This window comes from Scyliorhinus torazame, unplaced genomic scaffold (assembly GCF_047496885.1).
Source record: "Scyliorhinus torazame isolate Kashiwa2021f unplaced genomic scaffold, sScyTor2.1 scaffold_444, whole genome shotgun sequence".
Taxonomy (NCBI): Eukaryota; Metazoa; Chordata; class Chondrichthyes; order Carcharhiniformes; family Scyliorhinidae; genus Scyliorhinus; species Scyliorhinus torazame.
The window spans coordinates 94,962-109,494 of NW_027308171.1; the positions used below are offsets into that span (position 1 = coordinate 94,962).

At 54.4% G+C, this 14,533-nt stretch overlaps 1 protein-coding gene across 1 annotated transcript in view; it reads left to right on the forward strand.

The window, feature by feature from the left end:
• Positions 1 to 14,533, forward strand: part of LOC140406297 (probable tubulin polyglutamylase TTLL9) — a gene marked incomplete at its 5' end in the record, with an annotated part of 73,766 nt that overhangs the window by 20,187 nt on the left and 39,046 nt on the right. Inside the window, 2 exons of the mRNA XM_072494410.1 lie at positions 8,438 to 8,634; positions 13,449 to 13,562. Of these exons, the coding sequence (XP_072350511.1) occupies positions 8,438 to 8,634; positions 13,449 to 13,562 (311 nt within the window). The remainder of the gene's footprint in view (positions 1 to 8,437; positions 8,635 to 13,448; positions 13,563 to 14,533) is intronic.

A 14,533-nucleotide genomic window follows, 5' to 3' on the forward strand; every position in this document is an offset into this window, starting at 1 on the left:
CGAACGCTGATGGGGGGAGCACGCTGATGGAGGGAGAACGCTGATGGGGGGAGAACGCTGATGGGGGTGGGGAGCACACTGATGGGAGGAGAACGCTGATGGGGTGAGAACGCTGATAGGGGGGAGCGCGCTGATGGGAGCACGCTGCTGGGGGGGAGCACCCTGATGGGAGGAGAATGCTGATGGGTTGAGAACGCTGATAGGGGGGAGCACACTGATGGGAGGAGAACGCTGATGGGGTGAGAACGCTGATAGGGGGGAGCACGCTGATGGGAGCACGCTGCTGGGGCGAGCACCCTGATGGGAGGAGAATGCTGATGGGTGGGAGCACGCTGATGGGGTGGAGCACGCTGATGGGTTGAGAACGCTGATAGGGGGGAGCGCGCTGATGGGGGGAGCACGCTGATGGGGGGAGCACGCTGATGGGGGGGAGCACGCTGATGGGGGGAGCACGCTGCTGGGGGGGAGCACGCTGCTGGGGGGGAGCACGCTGCTGGGGGGGAGCACGCTGCTGGGGGGGAGCATGCTGATGGGGGGAGAGCGCTGATGTGGGGGAGAACGCTGATGGGTGGGAGCACGGTGATGGGGGAGCACGCTCATGGCGGGGAGCACGCTGATGGGGGGAGAACGCTGATGGGTGGGAGCACGGTGATGGGGGAGCACGCTCATGGCGGGGAGCACGATGATGGGGGGAGAACGCTGAATGGGGGAGCACGCTAATTGCGTGGTGCACGCTGATGGGGGGAGAAAGCTGATGGGGGGAGCATGCTGATGGGGGGAGAATGCTGATGCGGGGGAGAACGCTGATAGGGGGTTCACGCTGATGGGAGCACGGTGATGGGGGAGAGCGCGCTGATGGGTGGAGCGTGCTGATGGGGGGGGAACGCTGATGGGGGAGCACGCTGATGGGGGGGAGAACGCTGATGGGGGGAGCACGCTGATGGGGGGAGAACGCAGATGAGGGAGTACGCTTTTGGGGGTAGCACGCTGATGGGGGGAGCACGCTGATGGGGGGAGCGCGGTGATGGGGGGAGCGCGGTGATGGGGGAGCGCGGTGATGGGGGGAGCGCGGTGATGGGGGGAGCGCGGTGATGGGGGGAGCGCGGTGATGGGGGGAGCGCGGTGATGGGGGGAGCGCGCTGATGGGGGGAGCGCGCTGATGGGGTCAGCGCGGTGATGGGGGGAGCGCGCTGATGGGGGGAGCGCGCTGATGGGGGAGCACGCTGATGGGGGGAGCGCGGTGATGGGGGGAGCGCGCTGATGGGGGGAGAAAGGTGATGGGGGGAGCGCGGTGATGGGGGGAGAACGTTGATGGGGTGAGAAAGCTGATGGGGGGAGCACGCTGATGGAGGGGAGCACGCTGATGGGGTGAGCACGCTAATTGAGGGGTGCACGCTGATGGGGGGAGCGCGGTGATGGGGGGAGCGCGGTGATGGGGGGAGCGCGGTGATGGGGGGAGAACGTTGATGGGGTGAGAAAGCTGATGGGGGGAGCGCGCTGATGGGGTGAGCACGCTAATTGAGGGGTGCACGCTGATGGGGGGAGCGCGGTGGGGGGAGCGCGGTGATGGGGGAAGAACGTTGATGGGGTGAAAAAGCTGATGGGGGGAGCACGCTGATGGAGGGGAGCACGCTGATAGGGTGAGCACGTTAATTGAGGGGTGCACACTGATGGGGGGAGAAAGCTGATGGGGGGAGAAAGCTGATGGGGGAGGATGCTGATGGGAGGAGAACGCTGATGGGGGGAGCACGCTGATGGGGGGAGCACGCTGATGGGGGGAGCACGCTGATGGGGGAGCACGGTGATGGGAGCGCGCTGATGGTGGGGGAGAAAACTGATGGGGGGAGCACGCTAATGGGGGAGCACAGTGATGGGAGGTGATCGCTAATGGGGGTAGCACGCTGATGGGGGGAGCGCGCTGATGGGGGGGGAGCACGCTGATGGGGGGGGAGCGCGATGATGGGGGGAGAACGCTGATGGGGGGAGCACGCTGATGGGGGGGTGCACGCTGATGGGGGGAGCGCGGTGATGGGGGGAGAACGTTGATGGGGTGAGAAAGCTGATGGGGGGAGCGCGCTGATGGGGTGAGCACGCTAATTGAGGGGTGCACGCTGATGGGGGGAGCGCGGTGGGGGGAGCGCGGTGATGGGGGAAGAACGTTGATGGGGTGAAAAAGCTGATGGGGGGAGCACGCTGATGGAGGGGAGCACGCTGATAGGGTGAGCACGTTAATTGAGGGGTGCACACTGATGGGGGGAGAAAGCTGATGGGGGGAGAAAGCTGATGGGGGAGGATGCTGATGGGAGGAGAACGCTGATGGGGGGAGCACGCTGATGGGGGGAGCACGCTGATGGGGGGAGCACGCTGATGGGGGAGCACGGTGATGGGAGCGCGCTGATGGTGGGGGAGAAAACTGATGGGGGGAGCACGCTAATGGGGGAGCACAGTGATGGGAGGTGATCGCTAATGGGGGTAGCACGCTGATGGGGGGAGCGCGCTGATGGGGGGGGAGCACGCTGATGGGGGGGGAGCGCGATGATGGGGGGAGAACGCTGATGGGGGGAGCACGCTGATGGGGGGGTGCACGCTGATGGGGGGAGCGCGCTGATGGGGGGAGCACGGTGATGGGGGGGAGCACGCTGATGGGGTGGAGCACGCTGATGGGGGGGAGCACGCTGATGGGGGGAGCACGGTGATGGGGGGAGCACGGTGATGGGGGGAGCACGGTGATTGGGGGAGAATGCTGAAGAGTGGGAGCACGCTGATGGGGGGAGAACGCTGATGGGTGGGAGCACGCTGATGGAGGGAGAACGCTGATGGGGTCGATCACGGTGATGGGGGTGAGCACGCTGATGGGGGTGAGCACGCTGATTTGGGGGGAGCACGGTGATGGGGGGGAGCACGCTGATGGGGGGGCGCACGGTGATGGGGGGGAGCACGGTGATGGGGGGGAGCACGGTGATGGGGGGAGCACGGTGATGGGGGGAGCATGGTGATGGGGGGAGCACGCTGATGGGGGAGCGCGCTGATGGGGGGAGCGCGCTGATGGGGGGAGCGCGCTGATGGGGGGAGCACGGTGATGCGGGGAGCCCGCTGATGGGGGGTGAACGCTTGGGTCACTGTCTGTGCGGAGTCTGCATTTCCTCTGCGTGTGTGCGTGGGTTTCCACCGGGTGCTCCGGTTTCCTCCCACAGTCCAAAGATGTGCAGGTTAGGTGGATTGGCCATGATGAATTGCCCTTAGTGCGCGGTGATGGGGGGAGAACGTTGATGGGGTGAGAAAGCTGATGGGGGGAGCGCGCTGATGGGGTGAGCACGCTAATTGAGGGGTGCACGCTGATGGGGGGAGCGCGGTGGGGGGAGCGCGGGATGGGGGGAGAACGTTGATGGGGTGAAAAAGCTGATGGGGGGAGCACGCTGATGGAGGGGAGCACGCTGATAGGGTGAGCACGTTAATTGAGGGGTGCACACTGATGGGGGGAGAAAGCTGATGGGGGGAGAAAGCTGATGGGGGGAGGATGCTGATGGGAGGAGAACGCTGATGGGGTGAGAACGCTGATGGGGGGAGCACACTGATGGGGGGAGCACACTGATGGGGGGAGCACGCTGATGGGGGGAGCACGCTGATGGGGGGAGCACGCTGATGGGGGGAGCACACTGATGGGGGAGCACGGTGATGGGAGCGCGCTGATGGTGGGGGAGAAAACTGATGGGGGGAGCACGCTAATGGGGGAGCACAGTGATGGGAGGTGATCGCTGATGGGGGTAGCACGCTGATGGGGGGAGCGCGCTGATGGGGGGGGAGCACGCTGATGGGGGGGGAGCACGATGATGGGGGGAGAACGCTGATGGGGGGAGCACGCTGATGGGGGGGTGCACGCTGATGGGGGGAGCGCGCTGATGGGGGGAGCACGCTGATGGGGGGAGAATGCTGATGTGGGGGAGAACGCTGATAAGGGGTGCACGCTGATGGGGGGAGCACGGTGATGGGGAGAGCGCGCTGATGGGGGGAGCGCGCTGTTGGGGGGAGCGCGCTGATGGGGGGGAACGCTGATGAGGGGAGCACGCTGATGGGGGGGAGAACGCTGAAATGGGGAAGCACGCTGATGGGGGAGAACGCTGATGGGGGGAGCACGCTGATGGGGGGGAGCGCGCTGATGGGTGGGAGCACGCTGATGGGCGGGAGCACGCTGATGGTGGGAGCGCGCTGATGGGGGAACCGCGCTGATGGGGGAGCACGGTGATGGGGGGAGCACGCGGATGGGTGGGAGCGCGCTGATGGGGGGAGCACGGTAATGGGGGGGAGCACGCTGATGGGGGGGAACATGCTGATGGGGGGGAGCACGCTGATGGGGGGGAGCACGCTGATGGGGGGGAGCACGCTGATGGGGGGGAGCACGCTGATGGGGGGAGCACGCTGATGGGGGGGAGCACGCTGATGGAGGGGAGCACGCTGATGGGGGGGAGCACGCTGATGGGGGGGAGCACGCTGATGGGGGGGAGCACGCTGATGGGGGGGGAGCACGCTGATGGGGGGGAGCACGCTGATGGGGGGGAGCACGCTGATGGGGGGGAGCACGCTGATGGGGGGGAGCACGCTGATGGGGGGGAGCACGCTGATGGGGGGGGAGCACGCTGATGGGGGAGCACGCTGATGGGGGGGAGCACGGTGATGGGGGGGAGCACGCTGATGGGGTGGAGCACGCTGATGGGGGGGAGCACGCTGATGGGGGGGAGCACGCTGATGGGGGGGAGCACGCTGATGGGGTGGAGCACGCTGATGGGGGGGAGCACGCTGATGGGGGGAGCACGCTGATGGGGGGGAGCACGCTGATGGGGGGGGAGCACGCTGATGGGGGAGCACGCTGATGGGGGGGAGCACGGTGATGGGGGGGAGCACGCTGATGGGGTGGAGCACGCTGATGGGGGGGAGCACGCTGATGGGGGTAGCACGCTGATGGGGGGAGCACGGTGATGGGGGGGAGCACGCTGATGGGGTGGAGCACGCTGATGGGGGGGAGCACGCTGATGGGGGGAGCACGGTGATGGGGGGAGCACGGTGATGGGGGGAGCACGGTGATTGGGGGAGAATGCTGAAGAGTGGGAGCACGCTGATGGGGGGAGAACGCTGATGGGTGGGAGCACGCTGATGGAGGGAGAACGCTGATGGGGTCGATCACGGTGATGGGGGTGAGCACGCTGATGGGGGTGAGCACGCTGATTTGGGGGGAGCACGGTGATGGGGGGGAGCACGCTGATGGGGGGGCGCACGGTGATGGGGGGGAGCACGGTGATGGGGGGGAGCACGGTGATGGGGGGAGCACGGTGATGGGGGGAGCATGGTGATGGGGGGAGCACGCTGATGGGGGAGCGCGCTGATGGGGGAGCGCGCTGATGGGGGGAGCGCGCTGATGGGGGGAGCACGGTGATGCGGGGAGCCCGCTGATGGGGGGTGAACGCTTGGGTCACTGTCTGTGCGGAGTCTGCATTTCCTCTGCGTGTGTGCGTGGGTTTCCACCGGGTGCTCCGGTTTCCTCCCACAGTCCAAAGATGTGCAGGTTAGGTGGATTGGCCATGATAAATTGCCCTTAGTGTCCAAAATTGCCCTTAGTGTTGGGTGGGGTTACTGGGTTATGGGGATAGAGTGGAGCTGTTGACCTTGGGTAGGGTGTTCTTTCCAAGAGCCAGTGCAAACCCGATGGGCCGAATGGCCTCCTGCACTGTAAATTCTATGATAATCTATGACACATCTACTGGAATTCTTTGAGGATGTAACTAGAGGAGTTGATGAGGGGGAGTCAGTGGTTCTGGTGTATTTGGACTTTTAGAGGGCTCCTAACAAAGTCCCGCATAAGAGAGTGGTGTGTAAAATTAAAGCACATGGGATTTGGGGTCGTGTATTGACTTGGATAGAAAACTGGTTGGCAGACAGAGTAGGAATTAACGGGTCGTTTTCCAATTGACAGGCAGTGACTAGTGGGGTACCACAGGGGTCGGTGCTGGGACCCCAGCTATTCACAGTTTATATTAATTAGATGAGGGAACAAAATGTAATATCTCCAAATTTGCATTTGACACCAAGTTGGGTGGGAGGGTGAGCTGTGAGGAGGATGCAGAGATCCTTCAGTGTGATTTGGACAAGTTGAGTGAGTGGGCAAATGAATGGCAGATGCAGGATAATTTGGAGAAATGCAAGGTTATCCACTTTGGTCGCAAAAACGAAAAGGCAGACTATTACGGAATGGCCATAAATTAGGAGAGGGGAGTGTGCAACAAGACCTGGGTTTCCTCGTACTCCAGCCACTGAAGGTAAGCATGCAGGTACAGTAGACCTTAAAGAAGGCAAATCGTATGCTGGCCTTCATTGCGAGAGGATTTGAGTACAGGAGCAGGTGTATCTTTCTGTAATTACATAGGGCCTTGGTGAGGCCACACCTGGAATATCGAGTGCAATTTTGGTCTCCTTATCTGAGGAAGGATGTTCTTGCTCTCGAGGGAGTGTAGAGAAGGTTTATCAGAGTGATTCCTGGGATGGCGGGACTGACGTATGAGGAGTGATTGAATTGGTTAGGATTGTATTCACTGGAGTTCAAAAGAATGAGGGGGGATCTCATAGGAACCGATAAAATTCTAACAGGACTAGGCAGGGTAGATGCAAGAAGGATGTTCGGGTGTTTCCAGAACCAGGGGTCACAGTCTAAGGATACGGGGTGGACCATTTAGGACGGAGATGAGGAGAAATTTCTTAACCCAGAGAGTGGTGAGCCTGTGAAATTCGTTACTACAGTAACAATGAAGTATAATTTATAGAAATGGCAGGTTATCCACTTGGCATTGCCAGATGCCAGGCTGACACTGCCAAGGTGGCAGGCTGGCACTTGCAGGGTGTCGAGGTGGCACCAGCAGCGCCAGGAAACCACCCTGCCCAAAGGGCATGCAGATGGGGCCTCCGATCCCCTTGGAGACCCCCACGAGTGCCATTACATCTGGTCCCCGTTTGTGGAGACTGGTGCTGAACGGCATTTTACCAAGGTCTCCAAGACAAAGGGATGAATCCCAAAGCCTCAGGTACCTCAGGAATCTGCACATTAGAGTGAGGCTGGCTGTCTCACTCTAATATGCAGGTTGGATTTACATCACAAAATCTCCAGAGATCACTTTGGATCTCACGAGGCATTGTGAGCCAGGTAGATCCCGGGAGCGGGGTCTCTCGGCTTTTATCGGCCACGATGTGCGGCAGCTGATTTTCGGGCAGCGTGTGTTTTCACAGTTAGATAGAGCACTTAGGATGAAGGGGTCAAAGGATATGGGTGGAAAGCAGGGTTAGACTTTTAAGTTGGATGATCAGCCATTATCATAATGAATGAAGGGCCAAAGGCCCCCTCTTGCTCCTATTTTGTATGTTTCAATGAGATCGGGTTAGATCTCATGAGGTGTTGTGGCCGCCGGGGATCCCGGAGGAGGCCTCTCCTGGCATTTACCAGCCGTGTCCTGCTCCGATTCTGGCGGGAAGCGGCCGGAAGATCGCATCCATTGTGTCTGTGTAATATACTGTGACTGACTGAGTGACACTGTGATATACTGAGACACATTCTCCAGGAATCGGCAGGGCGGCCCGTACCGGCGCCAAAGAGCGGCGTGAACCACTCCACCGTCGGCCCACCCCGAAGTTGCGGAATCCTCTGCACTTCCGGGGGCTAGGCCGGCGCTGGAGGGATTGGCGGCGTGCTAACCGGCGGCCGACGCGAGTTGCGCATACACAGGACCGCCAGGGTGTTCTGGCGCATGCACAGAACCGCTGGCGTGTTTCCTGCGCATGTGCAGGGGGTTTCTTCTCCGCGCCGGCCTGTGTAAGAGTGCCCCCACGGCACAGGCCTGCCCGCAGATCGGTGGGCCCCGATCGCGGGCCAGGCCACCATGGGGGCCCCCCGGGGCCGGATCCCCCTGCACCCTCCCGAGGACCCTGCTAACCGTCCTCCAGGCCAGGTCCCGCCGGTATGGACCATGTCCATTTCACGCCGGCGGGACTGGCCAGGAACGGGTGGCCGCTCGGCCCATCGTGGCCCGGAGAATTGCCGAGGGGGCCGCTGCCAACGGCCCCCGACCGGCGCAGCGCGATCCCCGCCCAAAATCCGACGCCGGAGAATTCGGCAGCCACCGGCGGAGCGGGGATTCACGCCGCCCCCAGCGATTCTCCGACCTGGCGGGGGGTCGGAAAATCCCACCCATTGAGTCTGTGGAATATACTGTGACTGACTGTGACACTGATATACTGAGAGACACTGAGTCTGTGTAATATACTGTGACTGACTGTGTGACACTATGATATACTGAGAAACATTGAGTCTGTGTAATATACTGTGACTGACTGTATGACACTATGATATACTGCAAGAAATTGCAATATACTGTGACACCCTATCAACACTCTATTCTAGGGCTGCAAGTGGTTGATGCAACAACTGCGACAGTATCTGACAGCAAAACATGGCACTGAGGCAGTGGAAATGCTCTTTAAAGACATGGATAATATCTTCATCAAAAGTTTGCAGAGTGTCCAAACAGTGATCATTAATGACAAGCACTGCTTTGAATTGTATGGATATGACATTCTGATCGACAAGAGCCTAAAACCGTAAGAACAATCAGTGTATGATTCTGTGTGAATCTAATCTGATGTGACTGTGGGATGAGTCGTATGTATTGTGTTTCTGTGTGCAATGTTGGTGTTGTTTCCATCTGTCTCCCTCAATGTGTGTGTTTTTGTATGTCACAGTCATACAACACAGAAAAGGCCCTTCAGCCCATCGAGTCTGCGCCGGTCAAAATTAGCCACCTAACCCCATTTCCCAGCACCTGGCCCGTAGCCTTGATCATTTCTCCTATTTGCTTTGCCCTAGCAGGGTGTCTTACGGCTAATGTTATTTGGGGTTCTAAAGTCAAACCCATCCTAAACAGGTCCCTCTGACTATGAATTAATTGTACTAACATTCCTAATCCCACAACACGGAAAAATAAATAGGGAGTGACTTTCAATGAACTCTGCTTGCCCAAGTGACATTGAGCTTGTATCTTGTATGCTTGCTCATCCTTACGAGCATATCAAGCCATGCAGTGGGTCACTATATTTTCTCGGCTGGAATCAGGTGTTTTAACAGCTGTGCCCAACGGTCCTTTTGTAGGATTTCCTGCAGTTTCTTCACAGTTTTACTATAAGGGTTAACGTCCAGCTGCCAGCAATACAACACAGGCACAGATTGATCAGGCGCAGCCTCCGAATTTATCAAATTTATCAACTGGTGACTTCATATTTGAGGTAGTTCCATAAACATTCCCTCATTAGTGCAATGAATTACCGCTCCTAATTTGCAGAGTGTCTGTCTACCTAATATGGGAAGAGACAATGTTTTAGAAATACCCATAGTATCTACCAGGGGGACTGTGTCTATTTCCATGTTTGTTGGGCATGATAATGGCTCCGTCATGGGAATACCGGCTACTCCCGCAGTGACAATAGAGGTTTCACCGGGGGTTATTTCCATGGAGGGGGGTACAGAGGTCATGTATCAACCAGAAGGTCCACATAATGATCTCCTATTGTCATTCTGCAAACACCGAGTTACTTCTCCTATGTCACTATGCTTCTTAGCCCCTTTCATGATAGCTTCTTTCCCTCTATTTGCTAACCAGTGATCAAGGGACTCATTTCCTTCATTCAGCTGATCATCATTGGGAGCCCAGTCTCCATTTATGCCGGGTGGGACTGCAAACCCATCCTTCAAAGCTGGCTTGGATGCACCATAAGAGTATTTCCATTTAAGTCAATTTGCAATGATTGATTTTATAGACATTAACTATTCTTAACTCGAGACAATTCGAGACAATTTAGAACAGATCAACTATCTGCTGAAATGGTTAATTTTCCGACAGAACCTGAAGGGGTGGAAAACTTGGAATGCCATTTGCAACCCTCCACATAATCTAAACACTTATATTGTTCAATTATTTCTATTCTGCTTGAATTTCTTTTCCTTTAAACTGATTTCAATTTCAGATGTTTCAGTGCTTGAGAGACATGTCACTAGGTTTTTTTTTAAACTCAAATGTTGACACAAACCACTTAAACTATGATCTCGAAATCACAATACCAGACAACACACAAATATTTCCACACTCACAAACCAAAGAACCTAGCACTGCAGTGCTTTGACCAAAATTAATTAGGTAAACATCGTTAGAACATCCACAGAAAAACAAACAAAACACACAGATTCTCACAGCTCGCAAATATCACAGTTGACCGTTAGTCTTCTCTCACGGCCACAGATTCTTAAAGAGACAGCCATTTCACAATCGCTCGATTAAAATACTAAACAAGATCTTCCATTCGCCTTCATCATGAAACTTTTATTTATTTTATTCCAATCTCTTTCTTGTTCTTTTTACTCAATTGAGTTGGATTACTGACGTGTTTATCTAGGAGGCACTGTCCTGGACGACTTGAATGGCTTAATCTCAAACTCAAATCCGATCTTGCAAAATTGAAACAATCTGAATTTCCTTTTATACAGGAACCCATTTGTTACGTTTCGAACCTTAATCTTCTATTTATTTTCTCCCTTTTTTTTGTATTGGGAGGGGATCAGCTGCAGTGTCCAGCACGCAGTTAGGGGGATCTGTCATCCCCAGATAATTCGGGAAAAAAGCTTATTAAGCTTTTCAGCCCTTTTCACTTACTTCACTATTCTTTCCTTTGGGTTCCTATGGGGAGACGATAGGATCTCCTACCTTATTCTATTGCTTTATGATTGCTTTTATCCCCTTTTCCGTTTTCTTACTCACTTTGACTCCCTCATCTGTCTTCTTTCTAAAGTTCATCTTCTTTCTCGCTCCAGATATTTCTACCAAGGCTTCGGGACGGCCTGTGAGGGGGCGTCTGAGTTTATTGCCCATCGCTCTTGTTCCTGCAAAGATACTTTAGAACATATATATAACAACTGCATATATTATTCACAAATATTACAAGGAGCGCTCACCTTTCGCGACCCTCGAAGTCTGTCTTTTAATTTTAGCACTTTCACTGTGCTGTCTCTATGGCACCTTTTGCTTCTCATGCAATTATCTTTAATTTATTAATTAAGATAATTCATCCAAGCATGAGTCACCTGTCGGTAATGAAGACTGCCGGGCGCCACCCCCCTTTCAGCTGCGATGCGCCGGTGGCTCTCTCCCTTGCAGCTGAGAGAGTCCTTCGGTTTGGATCTCGTTAAATTAGAGATCCTGCAAGACTACGCCAAATTGTCGTGGAAATAATAAAGACAGAGGCTTCGAGCTTCGTTTTAGGATTTTTATTAACACGATATCGTGGAGAGGCTGGAGTAGGAAAATAGCCATTCCACAACACTCTGAGACAGAAAAGGGCATAGTCTGAAATAAACAGCTCTCGAGAAAACAGCACCTGACTGGCCATGCTAATGTTCAACAAACCTTGGGAAAGTACACATTTCTTGCCCTTGCTAACACAACTCTAAAACGACTTATCAGCAGAATAAGGTTTTAGCTGTTTGGCAGCAGTATTTTGTTTACATTACCCAACCCTCTAAGTTTTGTTCAAAAGCAGTGTCAAAATATAGTCAAGCATTCCCGTCATGCTTTCGCAAGTGCCTTTTCTTTAATAGCAACTAATATTAATGTATTTCCTCAGTGGGCAACTAATCCTCACATTAACTTCCCTTCCACACCGTATGAGCAGGTTCTTTGGGCACTGTGGGGAAGGTCCTGCGAATCATGTGCAATGTTCTGGGCGAGTCCGAGGTTGAGGGGATTTTGGCAGGGATTTGCGGACGTTATGTCTTGAGGTCCTGGAAGGGAGGGTGATTCCGAGTCCAGAGGTGGCAATATTTGGTATGTCAGAAGATCCGGGAGCCCGGGGGGGAGAGAGGCTGACGTTTTGGCCTTTGCCTCCCTGGTGGCCCGGAGACGGATTTTGCTGGGATGGAGGGACTCAGAGCCTCCAAAGTCAGGGGTTTGGGTAAGCGATTTGGCGGGGTTTCTCAGGTTGGAGAAATTCAAATTGGCCTTCAGGGGTTTGTTACAGGGGTTCACTCAGAGGTGGTAGCCGTTCATCGACTTATTTAAGAAAAATTAGTTCGTCAGCAGGGGGGGGGCGAGGAGGGGGTAAAAGGGGAAGGCATGGAAGTGACGAATAAGTGTAGGAAAACCAATGAAAGGAGAACCATGAGATGGAGTAGTTACATGGACCATGATAGTTAGGGTCGGTGCTTGGGGGGGAGATGGCCATGTTAGTGGGAGGGTTTTGTGATTGTTGGATATTCCTGTTCAAAAGTGTTAAAATTATAAATGCCTTAATAAAATATTTTCTAAAAAAAAAAAGTTTTATTGTGATTATGTTCTGTATTTTACTGCCCCTCAGCGGGTGTGTTTTTGGTGGGTGGGGGGGTGCATGTATGTGGAGGGTCAATGGCCCACCACCTTCCTGCCCACCCCTGACCCATTCGCCATAATATGGTGACTGGGAGGGCACCTCTATCCTGCCAGCCTTTAGACCTATTGAGGCCCTTACCTGCTCAATGAAGTGTTAATGAATGGCCTAATCCCGCCTCCGGTGCCATACCATGATACGGTTGGGCATATGCAGGTGCTATGAAATCCCCCCTGCCTCCAGCAAGTCTCGTGAACCTGGGGGAGATTGCCACCCTGAATAATTATGGATTTTATGGACAACAATCCAACTCAGAAAGAAGGAGGTTGCCCCCGTGGGGGATGCCTGCGTGCATTGGCACCCCCTCCCCCGAGATGGTACCCCAGTTTTGTGTCGCAACCCCACCAACCGCCCATCAAAACTTGACTCCAGCCCCACACACTTTTCTCCTTGTGTAAAAATCTCATATGTACTTTTGTTCAGTGTCCATATTGTCTTCTTTGTGGGACAGCGTGCAGTCCACTACTAAACGTAGGAGTTACTAGGACTGTAAAAGAATTTCAAGCCAATCAGGTTTGTTGTAAGTTCCCAAGGCCAGAACGTCAATACACTGTGGGATGTAAGTCTCATGCTGCAGTATAATGTTGCTGTGGGGAAGCCTTTTTAAAAGTTGGTCCATTAGCGACCCCCCCACTTTCTATCGGGGGTGGGGGTGAGGCAATATGCACCCCTCCCCCCATCAAAATCCAGTCCAATAAGTTTGCTAGCAAGTGTGAGAATAACAATACAGATGAAGCAGTATTTGCCTAATTAGGAAGGGTCTGATTGTTCTGTCCAATGATTAGGCGCTGCATATGATGACTTTGTACTTTCACACCCTGCATTGGATAGCTCTGAATCCTTTCCCTGGTCTGTCTGCTCTGCCAATTCTCCTTATGTTGCATGTATCTTCTCCCCATATCTGAACCTACAAACATCTTTAATGTCTTTCTGTTTTGTTTCTTTAGGTGGCTTTTAGAGGTGAATGCTTCTCCTTCACTAATAGCTAGCAGCCAGGAGGATTACGAGTTGAAATGCCGTTTGCTGGAGGACACAGTGCATGTTGTAGACATGGAAGGAAGGTGAGTGTCGGGTCTCCCAAGTCCTCAGATTATTCGAAAATGTTTCAGAGCTAATGAATCGTTCTTGTGGAGTTTTGTACAATTTAGAATTTTGTACAATCAGCCAATTTGTACGCAGCAATGTCTCACAAACAGCCTTGAGTTATTTTTGTATTGTTCATATGTTGTGGGCATCACTTGGGCATATGTCACCCATCCCTTGCATTCCCAACCATTTAGGAGAGTCAACCACATTGCTGTGGCTCTGGAATCATATATAGATCAGACTAGCCGAACCGGATAGGTTTTTACAATAATCAGTAATTGAATGGTCACCATTAGTGGGCAGCACGGTCGCACAGAGGGCAGCACTTTTGCTTCACAGCTCCAGGGACCCAGGTTCGATTCCAGGCTTGGGTCACTGTCTGTCTCCCCGTGTCTGCGTGGGTTTCCTCCGGGTGCTCCAGTTTCCTCCCACAGTCCAAAAGTATGCGGGTTAGGTGGGTTGGCCATGATAAATTGCCCGTAGTGACCAAAAAGGTTAAGTGGGGGTCCCCTTCACGTATTTCCCAATTATCAAATATGCAAACACGTAAACTGATAACAAATTTGTGCATAGTATTTGAGATTATAGAAGCGACTGAGTTCAATACAGCTCTACAAAATGACATGAAAATACCTCAAGCGAATTCCGCTTCCGAAATGAAAAAAAGGGATTCAGCCTCCCGAATCTGGAGCGTGAACACTAAACAGTCCTTATTTTTATTTATTTATTTCCGAGATGTTGACTTTGCTGGCTAGACCAGCATTTATTGCCCATCCCTAATTGACCCTCCGAAGGTGGTGGTGACCTGCCTTCTTGAACTGCTGCAGTCCCTGAGGTGTAGGAACACACAGTGCTGTTAGGATTTTGATCAGTGACAGTGAAGAAGCGGCTGATATATTTCTAAGCCAGGTTACTAAGTGTCTTGGAGGGGAACTTGCAGGTGGTG